The following is a 17573-nucleotide window of genomic DNA, read 5'->3' as shown; positions in this document are numbered from 1 at the left end:
TACTTACTAGCCACCACCTCCTCCCTACCGTCATTATCCCCACTTGGCCTTTCTCTAAGCTTATGATCTCCTCTGAGCCAGGGCTGGAAGCAGCAGGCTCGCTGAGAGCAAAGAGGACTTTCTGGAAGCTGAAACCCTCAGGGAACCCCTCTGGGATTTGCAGGAGGCCCAATGGAGGCCCCTCTCACCAGCTGCTGCAATTTACATGCCAATGTGACTGCTGGCTTTCCCACCAGAAGCAGGCCTGCTCCTGGACAGAACAGCTTGTAGCATTTGGTTTTTGTGGTAAGGAGAACGTGAACCCCATGCCTGCCACACAAAGAACAGGACATCCAGGGTGGCACTCTTGCCTCCCTCTAAGAGCTCCAGATATATATATATTTTCACCTCCAGGAGGATGTGTGCAAGTCATCCAGTGGTGGAAGATCCAGGTAGGAGTTCTTCATCAGCAGAGCTAAGTTTTTTGCTCACTAAATATTACACATCACAACTCTATTAACAGCTTTTCCAGCCTCACAACAAAGTGGGCAGCACAATCATCAGCTGTGCTACCAACAGGAGAGCGGCTGGATTGGCTCTCCCACGTTCTCCTGCGTCTTTCTCTCCTGAAAGCTGACCTCATGGCGCAAAGGGAGAGGATGGAGAAAGGCCAGTCTGTAAGGGACTCAGACTGCAAACTCAGCTGGGAGCCCCCACCCCACTTCTGGGAGCAAGGAGCAAGTCCCTCCTTGTCAGAGCACTCAAGCCCTTTCTCACCCTGTGGTCTGAGCTCAAACATCACTTTCTCATAGGAGCCTTGCCTGACATCCCCAATCTAATATGGGAGGCTTTATTATTCTCTCTCATGTCTTTTCTGTCACTTGTCATAGTTTGTCATTGTAATTTTGTTTGTGCGCTTTATTTGTTTAGTATCTTTCTTTCCCACTGGATTGCCAGTTCATAAGGGCAGGGACCATGTTTGCTTTATGTATCATATTATTCCTTTGTGTCTGGTATAGTGTCTTGCATATATCAGATGCTCAAAAGATATTTTTTGAGTAATAAATGAGTGCCCCAATCCATGTATCCCCCTGACTCTCCCACAATTCCCCACGTGTACCTTCTACTCTGCTAACGAACTCCCACCTAGTCATCCCCCTCTGGGTCTCTCCTGCTCCCCTCCTTAGAATCACCTCCTCCCCACTCTTGTACTCATTTTTAAAGGATGCAGCTGTAGTCTTCTGTAGTTCTGTTTCATGAGAGCAAGTTTCTTCTTTGTCAGACTGTGAGCTTTGGGAGCAGAAGCTATCTGCCAAGGAGTTAAAAGAGGAGTTGGGGTGATGAGACTTACAACACAACACATCAAAGTGTACACTCCAAATCAGGATATCATATGTATCAAGTTATATGCCACAGGTTATAGAGGCTTTTGGGCTTGGTTGAGAACTCACTAGAATAGTCAGAGAAGGCTTCCTGGAGAAGGGGAGTTTATATGGACCTTTGAAGAATGGGTAGGAGCAGAATAGGCAGAGAAGAAGAGGGGAGAGAATATTTAAGAGGAGGCCTCAAGATGCCAATAGGTGAGAAGAGGTGAAGGGCCTGGCTGGACCTACCAGGAAGAAAGTTGGCATGAATGGTAGAACGTATGGCCACCTGGAAAGGCAAAAACCTAGTGTAGATGCCTCAAAAGCCAGTGGAGAAATTTAAGTTGATGCAGAAAAACTGAAATTAAGCCCCAGATTGTGAGAGAAATATCATGGGCCTGGGAAACAGGATACCTGGGTTCTAGTCTAGGCCATGCCAACCTCCAGCTGGGCAATGGCCAAGCCTATTTATCTTTGTGGAATTCTGCTTGCATATTTGTAAAATAGGCAAAAATTATTTTCCCAATCTATTGCACAAGGTGGAGTTCAGGTGCTTTGGAAACATCTTTGCATCTACCTTAGAAAGAAATATAAGATAAGGATAAGACAACTGCATCCATAAACTTCACACAGAGACAATGTATTAAGGCCACAGGAGAGGTAGAATGGAGAGTTCACACCTTATTGAAGGAAAAGAAAGGATACATGAAGAATGGGGCATTTTTGTGATTGGCCTTGAAAAATAAGAAAGATTAGCAAACACATACTAACAGAAAACAAGGAAAGTGCTGCTCATACTAAGTTCCACAGTGAATTTTTTGGGGCATGTTTATATTGCACATACTTAACAGCCATGTTTATTGCTAGAATGTTGTTCCTAGCTCCTGCTTTACAAAGACTGTGGCATTTTGCAAAGAGCAATGTGTCTTCTAGGTGCCTGGCCTTTGGCCCAGTTTAGGAACTGCTACCACAGGAAACGAGAGGCAATGGAGTCCAAAGATAGAAGCACGTCCACACTCCCACCTAACTGCCCTGGTTCCTCCCTGTGAAGCCACAGATAATATGAAGTCTAACCATCTTTCCTTTCTTAACTCCAGCCCTTTAGGCATTTGAAAACCTTAAAATGCTTTTTCTAAGACTGTTGTTGTTTTTATTTTGTTTTGTTTTGTTTTTGCAGGTTGAACAGCCTCAGTTCTTCCAACTATTCTCACAGGACATGGTTTTGACTCTTTCATCATTCTAGTCCCTCCATCTTTTGAATAATGACATCAGCACAAAATGCAGGACTTTAGATGGCACTGACCAGTGCAGAGTAGGACTATCACCTCCTAGGACCTGAACTTCAAATTTCTATTAACGTAGCCTAATAGCACATTAGCTTGTCTGGTGGCTGTGTCACATAGAAGACTTCCATTAAGCATCTGTCCACATAAGCACTAGCTCTCTTTGAAGGTCTGCCCTAGTCTACCCACTCACACAGCCTTAGCCTGATTCCTATTTAAATTCCACATTGCTGAATTCAGCCAGCTACATCTCTGAGAATAAGAGTCACATTACACACATGTGGTAGAGTTTCTACTAAATATGAAACCGCCACCTCACTAGCCCCAGTGGACTCTTACCTGTATTAGCAGCCAGCCTAACCCAAGATGTCACTCCAGGTTCTTGCTTTGATTCTACATTGCTAAGGCAATGTGTCCTGAGTTCAATATAACAATATGTACAGCTACTAAATATGATCATGAAACCTCGACTGACGATAATGGAAGTACAATATCAATATTTTGGATAGTGGCAGCCCCACTGTAATCTGTACTGGTCAGATCACATGGAGAGGGCTGTGTCTACTTCCAGGGGTGAGAAACTCAAAAGTACCCACTAGAGCAGCCAGGATGACTAGGGATTTGGAAACCAGACTCCAGGAAAATGGTGGAAGGAAAAAGCAAAGCGTTTAGCCTGGGAAAAAGAGTGCTAAGGCTGTATAGCCGACGGTAGGGCCTTCTCCTCGCCAGGAACTGCTGGCTTAAGGATCTCCTCTTGTAGCCTACTCCTTCTTCTTGCTCCTTCAGCCAAGGGCTTACAGTTTCATCTTAAGCGTGGCCAACACCTTATGAGATATCTTTCTGAATCTGCCTCTTTTCCCCTCTTACCTGCTCAGCAGAGTCAAGGTTCTTCCCTCTTACACGGCCTGTTTCCAAAGGATTATTTACTTTATATCAAGTCAATACTTCAAAAACCCACGCTGAAAATCAGGGGAGGAAAGTTCAGTTTTCTCCATTCACTTCTTAAAGAACCATATCCTACGACTCGAACCCTCAGTGAAACAGATTGCTAAGCTGGCTAACATCTCCAAGAGACTTCTTTCCCTGTGTTCTTTGCCTAGGATAACTATGATGATTCAGGGCTGCCGGGATGGCAAGCAGAAGCCTAGAACTGATGTTTCCCCCACTGAAGACTATGGCAGACATGGAAACTCAACCATGTCACTGTTGCTCATTGAACCAGGACTCAGCCTCAGGATCTACCTTAACACATGCTCCAGGCAGCCACTACTGATCAGTGGGCATTAGCATAAGGGGTGAATAGAACTGAGGCATGAAGCACCACACCAGGATTAAAAGTAAAATACGAAATGGGTAAAGTGTACAGTATATGAATTACATCTCAGTGAAGCTGTCAAAAAAAGAAAAAAGAAAAGCTAATGGTGAAAATGCTGATTTCAGCAAAGCAGCGTTTAGTAGAGGGACCTGGGAAGTAAACCCCCCTCAGCATTGTCTTGAGAAAAACGAAGCACCTGACCTCGTTTGGTCAGAAGCAAAAATATTTGCTTCTGCACCTGCCAAAGTTCACTAAGAACTTCCTACTGACGGCAACAAGTTCAGACCCTGACACAAAGCAGCAACATCCCATTAGAAACTAGCATAGGGCAAAATGGCGTGGGTTATAAAAGAGGCTCAAAAGAGCTGGGAAGAATAGAAATCTAGACCCGATCAGAAGAGAGACTAATTTCTAAGTCAGGGTTTCCCAAAGAGTATTGCATGAAACACAACGGTTCTGTAAGACGTTAATAGATGTAACATGAAAAAAGGTTCCATAGTTCTGTAAGTTTGAGAAACACTGGATTAAACAAAGCTGGAAAGATTTCTTTATTGCAGGGCTTCTCAGAGTCTTTAAAATGCTAGTAAACATTGTGATAGGATGGAGTTATAGGGTTTCCCAAAGGAATTTGTCTATAGGTACTTTTTTCCCCCCATAAAGTATCTCAAAGGACCAATATTCCTAAGAATATACTATAGGAAATGCTGGTCTGAGCCATGCTTGACTGAGAGCTTCACTAATTCCTTTATAAGGATAAACTTGGGAATTAATATGGGAACTATAAATCATTTATAGCTTGTACATAATTATGTTTAAGTTAACTACATAGTAAAATATATATGGTTCTCACTCCATAGTTTGGGTGCAGTTAATTCGATAAAACTTAGTTAAAGTACCCCTTCAGGTATTGTTATAAATAGATAGATGGGGTGGACTTTGGTTATGACAGCCAAGAGTCTGGTGATGGAAACAGGCAAAACCAGGACAGGAACCACCGTGGCTGTGCTCATTTCTGCCTGGGTGTGGCTTCTTGTCATACTTAATACTTCCCAGGGCTAGAATGGTCATTCAGAGAACATTCTTTATGGCCATTAGTCCCCTCTTACTTGTGTACACACTCACATACATCATCATCATCACAGAAACTTAAAATTCACCCTCAAGAAACACAACCATCTGACCCTCAGTTTGACATCTCTGAATAACAACAACAAATTCAAGTACACATTTGCTTGAACTGGCTCCTAAGAATGTAAAATCTAGAGGGATCTCCTACTAGCCCCCATCTACCCGTTCCCCAGCCCAGACCCTCTGGGCCTTCTTCCTAGACAACCTCCCCACTCCCTAGAGCCCAGGAGTTCACTCGGCTGCCCCACAGTGAGGCCGATGGGTCATGTGCCAATTTCTGAACTCCAGAGCGGAGCCAGATCCACAGCTGGCTCCAGCTCTGCCCCCTTCCTGCCTTCCTTTCTCCGCCCAGATGGCCAGATTCCCACCAGAGTCTCCTAAGGAAACAATGACTTTCGAGCCTGCTGAGCCACGCCTCTTGTTTCCTTCAACCAGCACCTCCGGGTAGCTGCCCTGAGCCTGATTCTCCCCTTCCTGCCTCCTCTGGGGCTCCCTGCACCAGTTCTCCCAGGGTCTGCTGGAAAGCATGAAGCGGCTAAGCCAGGAAGCTGAGTCTCCCATGTCCCCTTTCCAGACACAAGGCTCCACCTGCCCTCACAAGGAGGGTGGAGGGTCCCTGAAGCTAATCGGGTTCAAGAGAGGAAGGCTCTGTTTTCCATCTCTGTTCACTCTGAGCTATAGTCAGTCAAGGGCAGCAGGCAGTTGCGGGTTGGAAATGACTCAGCTTGACTCCCAGCAGCCATGGAGTCAGGTAGCCTCCTGGTACCATGTGCCTCCCTGCAGAGGCTACACTTGGGGCATCTGAGAAGCCAAGTCACCCCTGAGCAATCTCAACCCAGAAGCCTGCTCCCTTGGCACAGCTTGCCTGGAAGATATCACCCTGGGTGCTGTTTCTACACCAAGTGCAGCTTTCCAGGCTGGTCTCAGAGAAAGGAGGTACATGTCCTTTTCCATTCTGACTCTTGCAAGTGAAGCAGTAACTCATATATCCATTCTAGAAGAAATCAGTGAAAGGGCCCAGCTTAACCAATCAGCCAGAAAACCATAGGTTTGACCAGAATGATTGTAAAAGCAAGGCCAGAAACTGCAACAGAAACATTCTCTCAGCCAACAAAGGATTTTATTTTTCCTTTATCAAAGTGCTGCGGGGGTTGGGGGAGGAAACAACCTACCATGGCTCCTCACTGCCACCAATTCACTTGCATTCATCAAAGCAGGTTACAGAGGAAAGGTATTCACTGGCAGATGAGCACACTTACCATCCTTTTGAGGCTGTGGGGCTAGTGTCACTCTGCTCTTTGGTTTTTCAATAACCCCAAGATTGCAGCTTCAGAAGCAGAGCAAAGGAAAACAGCAGCCTTCTCCCATATAAGCAGTCCCTGAAGCCAAGAGGTATACAGACCCCCTCAAATTTCCTGGGGTGGTGATGGTACCTCTTGCCATCCAGATATATACATGCCAGAAACCTGGGAGTCATTCTGGACTCCCTACCTCTCCACCCCACCTCCAAACAGGTACCACATCCTGCCTATTCCACTTTATTAGTCTCTGTACATAAATGTCCCCTCTCTCTTTCTGCTTTAGTGTAGGCCTTTGTCATCTCTTGCCTAGATTATTATTATACCCACCTTCATATTCGTTTTCCAACCTCCAATCTCACCTTTTCCAATCTCTCAACCACTCCTGGAATGATAGTCCTAAACTCAAATTTGATCCTGTTATTTCCTTAACTATAACGCTTTATTCATTCAAATGCACCCTTTCGATTCTGCCTCTATGCCCTTTGCCTGGAACTCTTGTCCTCACCTCCTCTTCTTGGTCTGCCAAGTTTCTAGTCCTCTTCTAAGAGCCAGTTCATCAATGTCTCCTCTGTGAAGCCTTCCCTGACTACTTGACGAAAGGCCTTACTGTTTTCCTTTGGCGCTGCTGGACCTGGTTCTTACTTCTTACGGTGCTCATCACCCTGAATGCCTCAATCTGTCTTGACTGTGTATATCCATCCCTGGAGCAAGAGGCTGTGTTATCGAGCTCAGCACAACAGTCAGCAGAAAGTAGGTTCTTAGTGTTTGTTGACTGAGGAGATGAGCAATAAGGGAGGAGCTGGAGGCCTGAGCAAACCTGACCCTCACTTTGCAATATAGGAAGAGAGAGAAGGGTGTGCCTCTTCCTAGAACCTGAGAAATGCTACTGGGTCATGAGTTACCTGGACCATTAGGAGAATCCACCCTTAAGCTGAAGAGTCCTTTTACTACAAGGAGGTGACTTAAGGCTCCCAGACCACAGAATACATGTAGGTCAATTTTCCATAGTGGCTTCTTGCTAGCTTTACAATGTTCCCTCTGCCACTTTCAGGAGCTGCTGTGACCCACTCACTAAATTAATGTCCTGACCATCCCCATCCCTGAGCGCAAGGAGTCAGGAGGAGTCTGAAATTCCTTTCCAAGCTCACGTGGTCAAAGGGTCAGAACCTCAGCTTTCCCCATCTTCTCCCAAGCAAGGTGTCACTCTTTCCTAGGAATGCCCTACATTGATCACCACTCTTTCCTAACGTGTATCTAAAAGCTTCCTGTAGCCATTTGAGCCCATCTTTCTCCTGGCCACCCCCTGGAGAGATCTCATTTATCTTTATCTGTAAAGTACCTGGAACTGAGCATATGCTTGTGAACTATACAACTGAGTTAACGGATAACCTGGGTTTCAGTGAGGCCAGACTAGTATTTCTCTCAAGAGCACAGAGACCCTGTCCGGTGCCATATGCTTTTTGCCACCCCCCCCCCCCCACCAAATCTCTTCCTCTCCATTACAGCCAAAGAGAAGACATAGACTGTGAGGCTGTACCAACCAGCCCAGCAGACAGACAGTAGGGCCAGAGAGCCTATCCCTGCTGCTCATACAAACAATAGCCCAAATTCAACACAATTGCTCAACAGAGAGCCTTGGACAGCTGGGAGCTTCCCTAGATCAGTAAGGTGTGTGGCTTGGCCATAGAACTGACATACAAGGTGTGCCTACCCCTGTCTTTGCGAAAATCTGTGCTCAGAAACACTCAGGATTGTCTAGGAGATAGACACAGGAGGAGTGGAACCCAGGGACTAGGTCTCCCAGAGGAGCTCTCATTCCTTTCATAAGGAGACAGAAAGAGACCTTGGGGAGCTCTCAGGGATATAGGCCCAGGCCTGGTTCAGCTGCCACGACGCAGCCAGGCCAATTAAATAATTGGTGTGATGAGGAAAGTAGGGAGGCAACTCCCTTCAGGCAAACTCCCACCCCAGACTGGAGGCTCCGTGCAGCTGTGGCAACAGCAGCAGCAACAACAGAGCAGGGATCTCTTCCTCTTCCTCCCACTAGCTGAGAACTAATGCTTAAATTAGCACCTTGGAAACACCCAGATCTGCTGGCTGCGCCTTCCCTCCTAGCTCCTGCCGCTCCCCTGGGCCTCTTTTTCAAGTGCAAGTTTCTCTTTCAAGTAAATTAAAAGAAAGATGTTTTCCACCTAGAGTTCATCTCTCCAAGTAAGGAATGGCCTCTGGATTCTTCCAACCACTATGGGTGGGAGAGCGTTATTTGATGATCAAGCCCATGTGACAGGCCACTATCGGTACAGCTTGGTCCAGAAAGGGGCAATGATACTGACACAAGCATTGCCTTGTTTCCCTTAGGGCTTAAGGAGACAGCCCCGCCTCTGCCCTCAGAGGGACTCACACTGAGGGGGTGAGCAAGAACAATAACTTCTGCTGAACTGTGAGCTCCAGGAGGCAGGGCTATATCAGTGTCTATGTTGCTAACCACTGTGTCCCCAGTACCTAGTATATACCTGGAACAGAGCTGGTGCTCAATAAATATTTGGTGAATGAATTTGCTGAATCAATGATGTCAGGTCACTATGATATTCTTTGGAAGAGTGAGGAGCTATTGTTTAAACTTTAAAGAAATAGTTTGTCTTCATTTCATAACTGGGAAACTGAGTCCAGAGAAGAGAGATTTCCTAGAGGTCTTAATAAATAATGGCAAAAAACGAAATAGGTCACAGCTGAGTCTGAGACCCTGGTTTTTAAGGTCTACCCAAACACCCCTAAAGGGCCACTTTGCCCTTCTTTTCTGCAGTATGCCACCTTGATTCCTTATGCCCCGAAATGAAGACTCTTGGGGAAACTCCACACAAGATTCTGCTGGTCTCAATAATACGAAGAGCATTTAAGGAGTTCTGGGGATCCTCTAGACTTTGACCTGGGAACAGTGGTGGAGAGGCAGAGATCTGCAGGGCAATGGCTATGACCCCCAAATGGGGGATGACTGTATTGCTACTTCTATAAGGCTCTCATTCAACCTCAACAAAGTATCCTCTTGCAGAGAAGGGCTCCTTTAGCCTTCAAGAAAAGGGTCTGAAGGCAATCACAGCTTTTCTGATAAGTGCCTCCTTGCCGTAAGCACTTCTACTTCAGAGCCACACAGATCAGAAGCAGCCCAGGAGTCTTCTGAGGACACTACTCACTCAAACCATCGTTGAAAACTTCAGGCAAAAACAGAGGCATCAGGGACAACTGAGAGAACCTGGTGACCCCTTCCTTCTCCCCTCTCCCTGGACAGCTATTGCCTCCCTCCTTAGGAACCCCAGATGGGAGGCAAGAACCAACTCATTGCTTTCTTCTCATTCATTTGGACCTTCTCCTCCTTCATCTGCCCTCCCTTTTGATTCTTGATTAGATACGTACAACTGGAAGGGCAATCTAGTTTGACAAGCCAGGTTGGCTGGAAAGATAATTCAGAAAGGAGTGTTCTCTTAGCCCAGCCCAAAGTTCTTCAAGTTCATGGGACAGACTTCTCAACCAGGATTTTCCGGCCCTCAAATAACCCAATGATGGCATCAGGCTAGGAAAAAAGTCCAGCAGCATCTCTCTCCCCAGTTTAATATTACACATCTGTAGAGCTTCTCTGTTTGACTAAGTAGTCACAAATGGGGAAAAAAGACACTTATCTCCGGCTAGGTGGCCTCTAATGATTCTCTCTACCATCCCCCAAAAGGTGTGGCTTAGAATTGGTCATGGGTCCCTGCCAAGGTCTGTCTTGGCTGCTGTAATGGATCGATTACTTGCTCAGAAAGCCACAAAGCACATCTGTCAGCCAGGGGCGGGGGTCCCAAGGGTAGAACCTGTTCCTCACCTCCGCCTAACACAGAGGGAAGAGGGTTAGGGAACCCCAGAGCTTCAAGACCTGGAGAGCTCTGCTCAGCTCTAGCTGAGCTCATAGAATAGGGCATCCACACCTTCAGGTTCCTGGCCTGCCTTGCCTCCTTCCAGCTCCCACCTGGGCTCCAAGGGGGAAAGGAGAAGGAAAAGCAAAGAGAACAGAGCCGGGCACTCCCTCCCTTCTCCCTTTCCTTCTCCCAGTTGGAAAGACGCCGCCGCTAGGCCTCGGCGTCTCTCGCCCGGCGGATGTACAAGCCAGTCAGGTAGACGCCCCGGGACGGTGGCCAATGGGTATGGTCTCCCCTAGGCCGGCCTCCGTGCATCGCCCTCCCCCTTCCATCCCCTCCGCGCCGGCAGCGATGACATCATTCTTCCCTGACTCCGGGACCGCGGACAGGCGGCAGGATCGGCGCCCAGCAAGGACTCCAAGCACGTAGGCCTAGGATGCTGGGGGCTCTTCCGAACCGGTGGGCACAGGCGGCTCCAGTGCGGCCCCGCCCCCTCTCCTGCCAGTTCCCCAGCTCTCTCATGTGCGCTCTGGATTCTCCATCTCGCCACCGAGCTCTTTCCTTCCCGGCTCCAGCACCCCCAGCACTCTCTTGACTGCACTCTCTTCCGGAGAAGAACGGAATTCCCGGGTCCTGCATGGATCCCCTGTCCCCACTCGTCCTCTGCCCGGGCCCTGCGTTCCCATCCATAGCCAGTGAACTGGCGGGGAGGCCCCTCCTCCTCTACAAACCTATTCCCGTCCCTCAGACAGACTGCTCCTGGCCCCCTCCCCCGCTCTGAGCATCACAGGCCTCTAGGTCTAAACGCCTCCCTACCTCTCATCCCAGCCCCCTGGGCCTGCCACCGGCGGTGCTCTAAGACAGTTCCCTTCCTTTCCCCGCTATGGGCCTCCCTCCACTAACAGTGTGCACCATTGTGCCCCCGCTCGGTTCCATCCGACGGCGCTCCCCGTAACTCCCTTGGCCTGCCTCCGCTGGCAGTGCTCTCCGCCCTTACAGGCCCCTTTGCTGTCATCCCACGTATCCTCCCACCGTTTTCTAGTCCTCCAAGTCCCCCTCCCCCGGCGATGCGTTTTCACGGCTCTCTACTCCATCCGAGGCGCCCCCTCCGCACAGTCCCCAAGGCTTGACTCCCTCCCTCCCCCTCAGGCAGCGTCCCCTCCCGGCCCTGGCCTGCCCGCCGCCCGCCCCCTCACCAGCGGCTGCATCTCCGAGTGCGCGGTGGGCACCTGGAACCGGTCGATCTCCTCCATCATGGTGCCGGTGGGCTAGGGGGCCGGGGGTCGGGCGCGGCCAGGGACGCCAACGGGACCGCGCGGGGCGGCGGCCCCAGGAGCCGGGTCGGTGGTGCAGACTAGGCCGCCCCGGACCAGTCGGGCAGATGGAGGGTGGGCACGAGGCGGGAGGTTTGCAGTTGGGCTGAGGCCGGCGTGGCTCCGTCAGCTTGCCTAGCGCTACAGCGACCGTGGCCCTGCAGAGCCGCAGGTCTTGCCTCGCCTCCACCTCCGCCGCCGCCTCCTGTCAGCAGCTCAGCCACTGCCGTGACTCGGCAACTCCACTTCCGGGTCCGGGACACCGCCTGATACTGCATTATTCATGAGGAGGCGGTGTCTAGGCTCACTAGCCCCTCCCACATGCGGGAGTTCGAAAGGCGCGGCAGCCGGTCATCTGGCCTTAGGGGGCGGGGCTTAGTGGAGCTGGTGGTTCCCCGCGCGCCCAGCCCCGCCTTCCCCTCGAGCAGGGAGGGGGCATCAGAGGCGCCTGCGCCTTGGCTGCAGGTTAGTTGCTGGGTAACCGCGTCAGGGAGGAGCCGATTCCATTCTGCGAGGGCGCGGGGACCCAAAACGTCGGGTGTCCCCAAAGAACCCCTGAGACTGGGAATTGAAGTGAAAGAGAATCCGGATTTCCTGTGCATGATTGAGGGGACGGACAAACTTCTTGTCCTCTGGCAGGGGAGCGTTTTGTAGGCGCTCCAAGTGTTGAGGTGCTTCCTGCTTCTTCGAAGATGCCCCACAAACCACCGCCTCGCAGGCAGGTAACACACACCTCGACCTGCTCTATCCCGACGACCTCTGACCTTCGCTGCCAATGACCACTGATCATACCTCTGCTACTGATCCTTCATCTTCCTTTCCCTGTTGACTTCTCTCCCCCCTGTGATTCCTGGCCTGTGTTCCCAGTGACCTCTGACCCTGTCCTGCTCTCTCCCACTAATCCTAGCCTCCTCTCCCACACTGCTCCCGACCCACTGTTTCCTACCACTCTTCCACCTGTCCTCCTCTCACCGTTCCATTCCCTCACTCCACAGACCCAGCCTGACGGGCCCATCCTCCTTAAACCCCCATCCCCACTCCTACCAATATGTTCCTCATCGTCCTCACAGTCTTGTCTCAAATAAGTAATTTCTCCTGCCCTTTGCTGAGTGCTCAGTGCTGGGCTAGGTGGAGACAGTGGCCTTTGGGAACTCACAGGAGAGTACAGGAGAACTGTACCGGAGACACAGAACAGATTGTGTGTGGGAGTATGGTTCAGATCTTCTGTGTTGGGAGACTTGTGAGGAGAGACAGTTCAGACAAAGAAGAAGAGGGCAGAGACTCCTTTCCCATCCCCTTTCACACATTCCTTACTCCAAACTGGCCCCTCCAAGCTGTCCTTGTTGCCACCTGGACAGATGTCATCCCTTCTCACAGGAAACCCAAGAGTCACCCCTCTTAACCCACCCAGCTTCACCCTGAAAGGAGAGGTAAGGCCCAGCTTCTCAAGGAGCTCTCTGTGGTGAAGCCACTCAGTCCTTCAAGAACCACTTTTTCCAAACCGTTTATGAATTATCATCTTGGGACTAATATGCAGTTTCTTGCTTTGTGAGGCAGAACTTCTACTTACTTATTCTTAAATAAGCACTATCTCAGGCCTAGGTATTTTGAGGTTTGGAGACCAAATCTGTGTGCATGCATGCTCTTTGTGACTTTACATATTTGGGTCTGGCCTCCTCCGTATTGTTAGCCTTTGCTCCTTTGCTTCTTTCACCTGGCCTTCCATAGCAGGTGCACCCATCGTTCTTAGATCTCTGCAACCATGGGGAAGCTGCTATTCCCGTATGGCCTTGCCCTAGTTTTATGTCAGGGTTGAACTGTGTTTTGAAGCTCATGTACTGGGCTTGGGGCTACCGACTTTTAATTTACATGCAGTTTGTTTTAAATTCAGCATTACTGAGGTCTGGTTTACATACAATGAAATGGACCATTTTAGCTGTACATGTTGACAGGTTTTGACAAATTTATATACCACCACAATCAAGATATAGGACGCTTCCTCTACCCCCAAAAGTTTCCTTGCACCTCGTTCCAGTCCATTCTCCCCAACCTCCCAGCCCCAGGTAACCACTGATCTGCTTTCTGTCACTCCAGATTCGATTTTTCTAGCAGTTTGAACAAGCTTGGGAATCAGTTTCTCCAGCCCGTTAGGGGAGACATTAGAGGCTAGGTAAACTGAGAGCAGAGAGAGGTGACAGCAGACAGGAGACAGAAACCCAGGTCAACTGGCCTTGCGCACATCAGCACTGACCCTGGAGGGAAGGGTTGTTTCAGAAGGGGGTAAACATCGGTGTGCGGAGTGTGAGCACAGGCTGGGCTGTGCTGGGTTGTATTCATCACCCTCTTGTCTCATTGAGGCCCAGTCTGCGTCAGTGGTGAGCTGGGTGTGGGACTGCCTTGAGAGCCTTGAGAAGTCCCTGTCGTCTGGGAACTCAGTCCAGCTGGGGAGACAGAACACAGGCATATAAAGATAAGGGAGGATGGGATCCCTAGGGCTGAGAGGGAGAGAGACATGCAGGCTGGAGCAGCATAAAAGCTTCAGGGAGGGGGCAGCTATGACTTGGATGCCCGCAGTGGAGAGGGAAGGTCAGGATTGGGTTTGTTAGGGGGCAGAAAAGAGTTTAAACTCCATTGTTTGTATCGCTGATCAAGCCTTTTATTGGCTCCCTCTTGCTCTCAGAATAAAGTCCCAAAAGTCCAACTTGGTTAGTATGGCCTACAAGGCCTTGCCAGGTCTAGCCTTTGCTACCTACCCTACTTCAGATCTCATCATTGCTCTGTGACGATTCCACAGTCCCAGCACACCCTGAACTGCCCTCACTTCCTGGAAAGTGACATCCACACTGTCTTCCTCCTCTAGGCCTTTGAAATTGCTGTTTCCGTTGCCTGCCTGGTACAGTCTTTTCAGTTTGCTGCCACCTGCTCCATGCCACCCTGCCCCAAATCTCTGTTTCATCTCCTGTTCATACATCACATCTCAGTTTGCCCATCATATTCTCCTATAAGGGATTAAGTCGCCTTTCCGGAGGCAGGGTAGGGTGATATCCCCACTAGACTATAAACTCTGATGGCAAGGATGGTCTGTCTCATTCATTGTTGATTTCCCTGAACCTAGCACAATGTCTAGAATATATTAAATTCTGAAAATGAGTTGAATATGAATTCTGAATGCTTCCAATTGTTCTTTGGAAATTTTGATCTGAGTGAGTTTGAAGGATAGAAAGGGTTGAGCCTGGGATGAGGAGATTGGTGGGGAGTGATAACAAGGAAACATCACTGTAGAAGCATACTTTTCTGGGTTTATGTTTATATCTGCTTTGGTAGCAGGGCTATGAATGGTTCACATTTGAACGACATGTACCCATGCCTTAAGAGCTGGGTGTTGGAAATTAAGAGGACAAAAATTCTGATGATATAAATATTCTCATTTGACAATTATTTATTGAGCACCTACTATATGCCAGGTACTGTGCTAGGTATTGGTGATATAGCAACAAAACAAACACAAATCCCTGCTCGCGTGGAGCTTATCTTTTAGTTGGAGATAAATTGTCAATAAACAAATAAGTAAAATATATAGTTTATAAGGTGGTGATAGGTGTCAAAAAGAAAAATAAAGCAGGGGAATGGACTAGGAAGTTCAGGGAACCAGAAGATTATGATTTAAACATAGCGGTCAGGGGAGACCTCATGGAGGTGACATTTGAGAAAGATCTGAAGGAAGTGAAGGAATTAACTATGTGATATCTGGGGTGGGGAGGCATTCCAGACAGAGGACATAGCAAGTATAAAGTTCCTGAGATGAGAGCTTGCTTACACATGTTCTGGATCAGCAAGGAAGGGAGGAAGAAAATGGCAGGAAATAAGGTTAGAGACATGTATCCCTCTACTCCAGAGGGTTAATCAAATAATTATGGCATATTAAATTGATCATGATGAAGCTCCATGAATCATAATTTGTAATTAAAATTCATGAATGTCAGGCACCATAAACCATGACCAGCTCAAAACATCACTGCTAATATCCCAATAAAAAAGTGTCCTTCCTGAAAATTTCAAGAATTCCAACTGGCTGCATGTGTATATGCAAGAGGAGCTTTGCATCTTTGCCAAACATTGCCTGGCAGGCAGACTTCTTAGTAGAGGACTGAATCAGAGTCTTCTGTGAACTCCAGTTAAAGGCTAATTTTAGTTTATGACTAACAAGTTTTAGTACTCCTTTATAACTCAGTTATCATAAAAAAAAAAAAAATCAAAGTCTGGCATTTTGCTTCAGTTGCCTGTAGGAGCCAAAGAAAAGACTTGCATTTTTGGATCATTCTGTGATCTCTTCAGAAGCCCTTCTGAGACAATACTTTTAGAAATATTGATCTTGATGAGGTGTGACTAGGGTAGGGGTAAGTGGGCAGGAGTCAGTGCAAGGCCAGAAGAGAGTCTTAGATGATTCAGAGATTTTGAGTCTGATGACTGGTCCTGGGATCCACAGAAGAAAGGACAGGAGGAGGTGAGCAGAATCTAAAGGAAGTTGATGCTTTGTCCAAAGTAAGATCCCTGCCCTTGTGACCCTTCTCCTCCGTGTCATCCTCACTCCCTCACACCCTTCCTTCCTCATCCTCTTACCTTCTTTAAGCCCTAGGTATGATCCTGTGCCCCTTTACTTCCTAAATCTCTCAAATCAGACCACTTTTTTCCTATTCACTGCCACCCTGCTAGCCCTACCTACCATCATCTCTCACCTGGAGGGCTGTAAAAGCCTTGTAACCAGTATTCCCCTCGCCCACTCATGTCCCTTCCAATCCATTCTCTACACTGTACCAAGTGATCTTTTCAAGCTGTCAATCTGATTATGTCATCCCTCCCTCAGAACCCTTCAGTGACTTCCTACTGCTCTTAGGAGAGGGACCAGATTTTTAGATAACCCTTCCGGAGCCTGTATGGGCTGAAGCCTGCTTGGGTCTCTAAGCCTTAACTTGTTAACACTCTTCCAATTATTGCTGTACGTCTGTTCTATGTGTTGTCCCTTCTTTCTGGAACACTCTTCGTGCCCTCCCTCCCTCACACATGTACTCACTCTTAAGATTCCAGCCCCAAAGTCAGTGCCCACAACCGCCTTAATGCCCCCTGCCCTGTTAATGAGAAGAGAGTTAAGTTTCCTCTATTTATAGTCTCATTGCCCTTGATCCTTTCGTCCGCAGCATGCATCCCAGGGTGTAATTATTCACTTGTTTGTGTAATTATTGGATTATTGTATGTCTCTCCCATTAGACTGTGAGCACCTTGAGAGCAGTGCCTGTGGGTGTTTTTGCTCACATCTGTATTCTCGGCTCCTAACACAGCGGCCAACACGTTCAAAGCTCTCAGTGAACGATCGTTGAATGAATGATGGGATGTGGTTGAGAAAGTAGCATTGGGTGCAACGGAAGCATGTGGGAGGAGATCCTAACACTGATTCTGGGGGAATCAGGGAAGATTTCTAGGAGGAACAACATGATTTAAGGTTTGGACAAGAGTCCAACACGTAGGATAAGAAGGACTGACCCCAGAGAGGTTAGAAGACTACAAGGAAGAATAATGTCCTTTTGGGGAGGAGTGTGTTTATAGGGAGTTTCTAGTGTTTATAGGTTACATGGTCAGTCGTATTGCATCTGCTAATGAAGGTAAGAACTAGATACAACCATTAGATTGAATAATTAGTAAGTCATTGCGGGACCTCGGAAAGAACAATTTTAGAGATAAAAGCCAGACTAAATTGAGCTAAGAAGGCAGTAAAGACCCTGTAGACAAGGATTTTTTTTTTTTTGAGATGAAATTAAGACTTGAATATGTTAAATGCTGAGGGGAGGCATTTGCCTGGCATAGATAGAGGGAAGTTGAAGATGAAGGAGATAAATGAAGACTAGAGCCAAGTGTCTGAGGAGGTGGGAGTGGATCAGCTGTGGACAAGAGGTGAAACACTTTGTAACAGGAAAGGAGAAAGGAGGAAGGGATGGATGCAGA

At 48.2% G+C, this 17573-nt stretch overlaps 2 protein-coding genes across 12 annotated transcripts in view; one reads left to right on the top strand and one right to left on the bottom strand.

Moving 5' to 3' along the window:
- Positions 1–11810, bottom strand: part of FAM219A (family with sequence similarity 219 member A) — a 54032-nt gene extending 42222 nt beyond the window's left edge. For 3 of the 11 annotated variants that reach the window (XM_082402467.1, XM_082402473.1, XM_082402477.1), the window contains exon 1: positions 11460–11806. In XM_082402467.1, the coding sequence (XP_082258593.1) occupies positions 11460–11519 (60 nt within the window). In that variant the 5' untranslated portion in view covers positions 11520–11806. Of the gene's footprint in view, positions 1–11459 lie in introns of all 11 variants that reach the window. The other 8 variants (XM_082402469.1, XM_082402470.1, XM_082402472.1 and 5 more) reach the window with 6 other exon arrangements.
- A 145-nt stretch (positions 11811–11955) lies between these two features.
- DNAI1 (dynein axonemal intermediate chain 1) overlaps positions 11956–17573 on the top strand; it is a 60400-nt gene continuing 54782 nt past the window's right edge. The window contains exon 1 of the mRNA XM_082402428.1: positions 11956–12298. Within this exon, the coding sequence (XP_082258554.1) occupies positions 12269–12298 (30 nt within the window). The 5' untranslated portion in view covers positions 11956–12268. The remainder of the gene's footprint in view (positions 12299–17573) is intronic.

The sequence above is a fragment of the Balaenoptera borealis genome (genome assembly GCF_965194805.1).
Source record: "Balaenoptera borealis genome assembly, chromosome: 8".
Taxonomy (NCBI): domain Eukaryota; kingdom Metazoa; phylum Chordata; class Mammalia; order Artiodactyla; family Balaenopteridae; genus Balaenoptera; species Balaenoptera borealis.
This window is presented reverse-complemented; position numbering and strand designations above follow the sequence as displayed.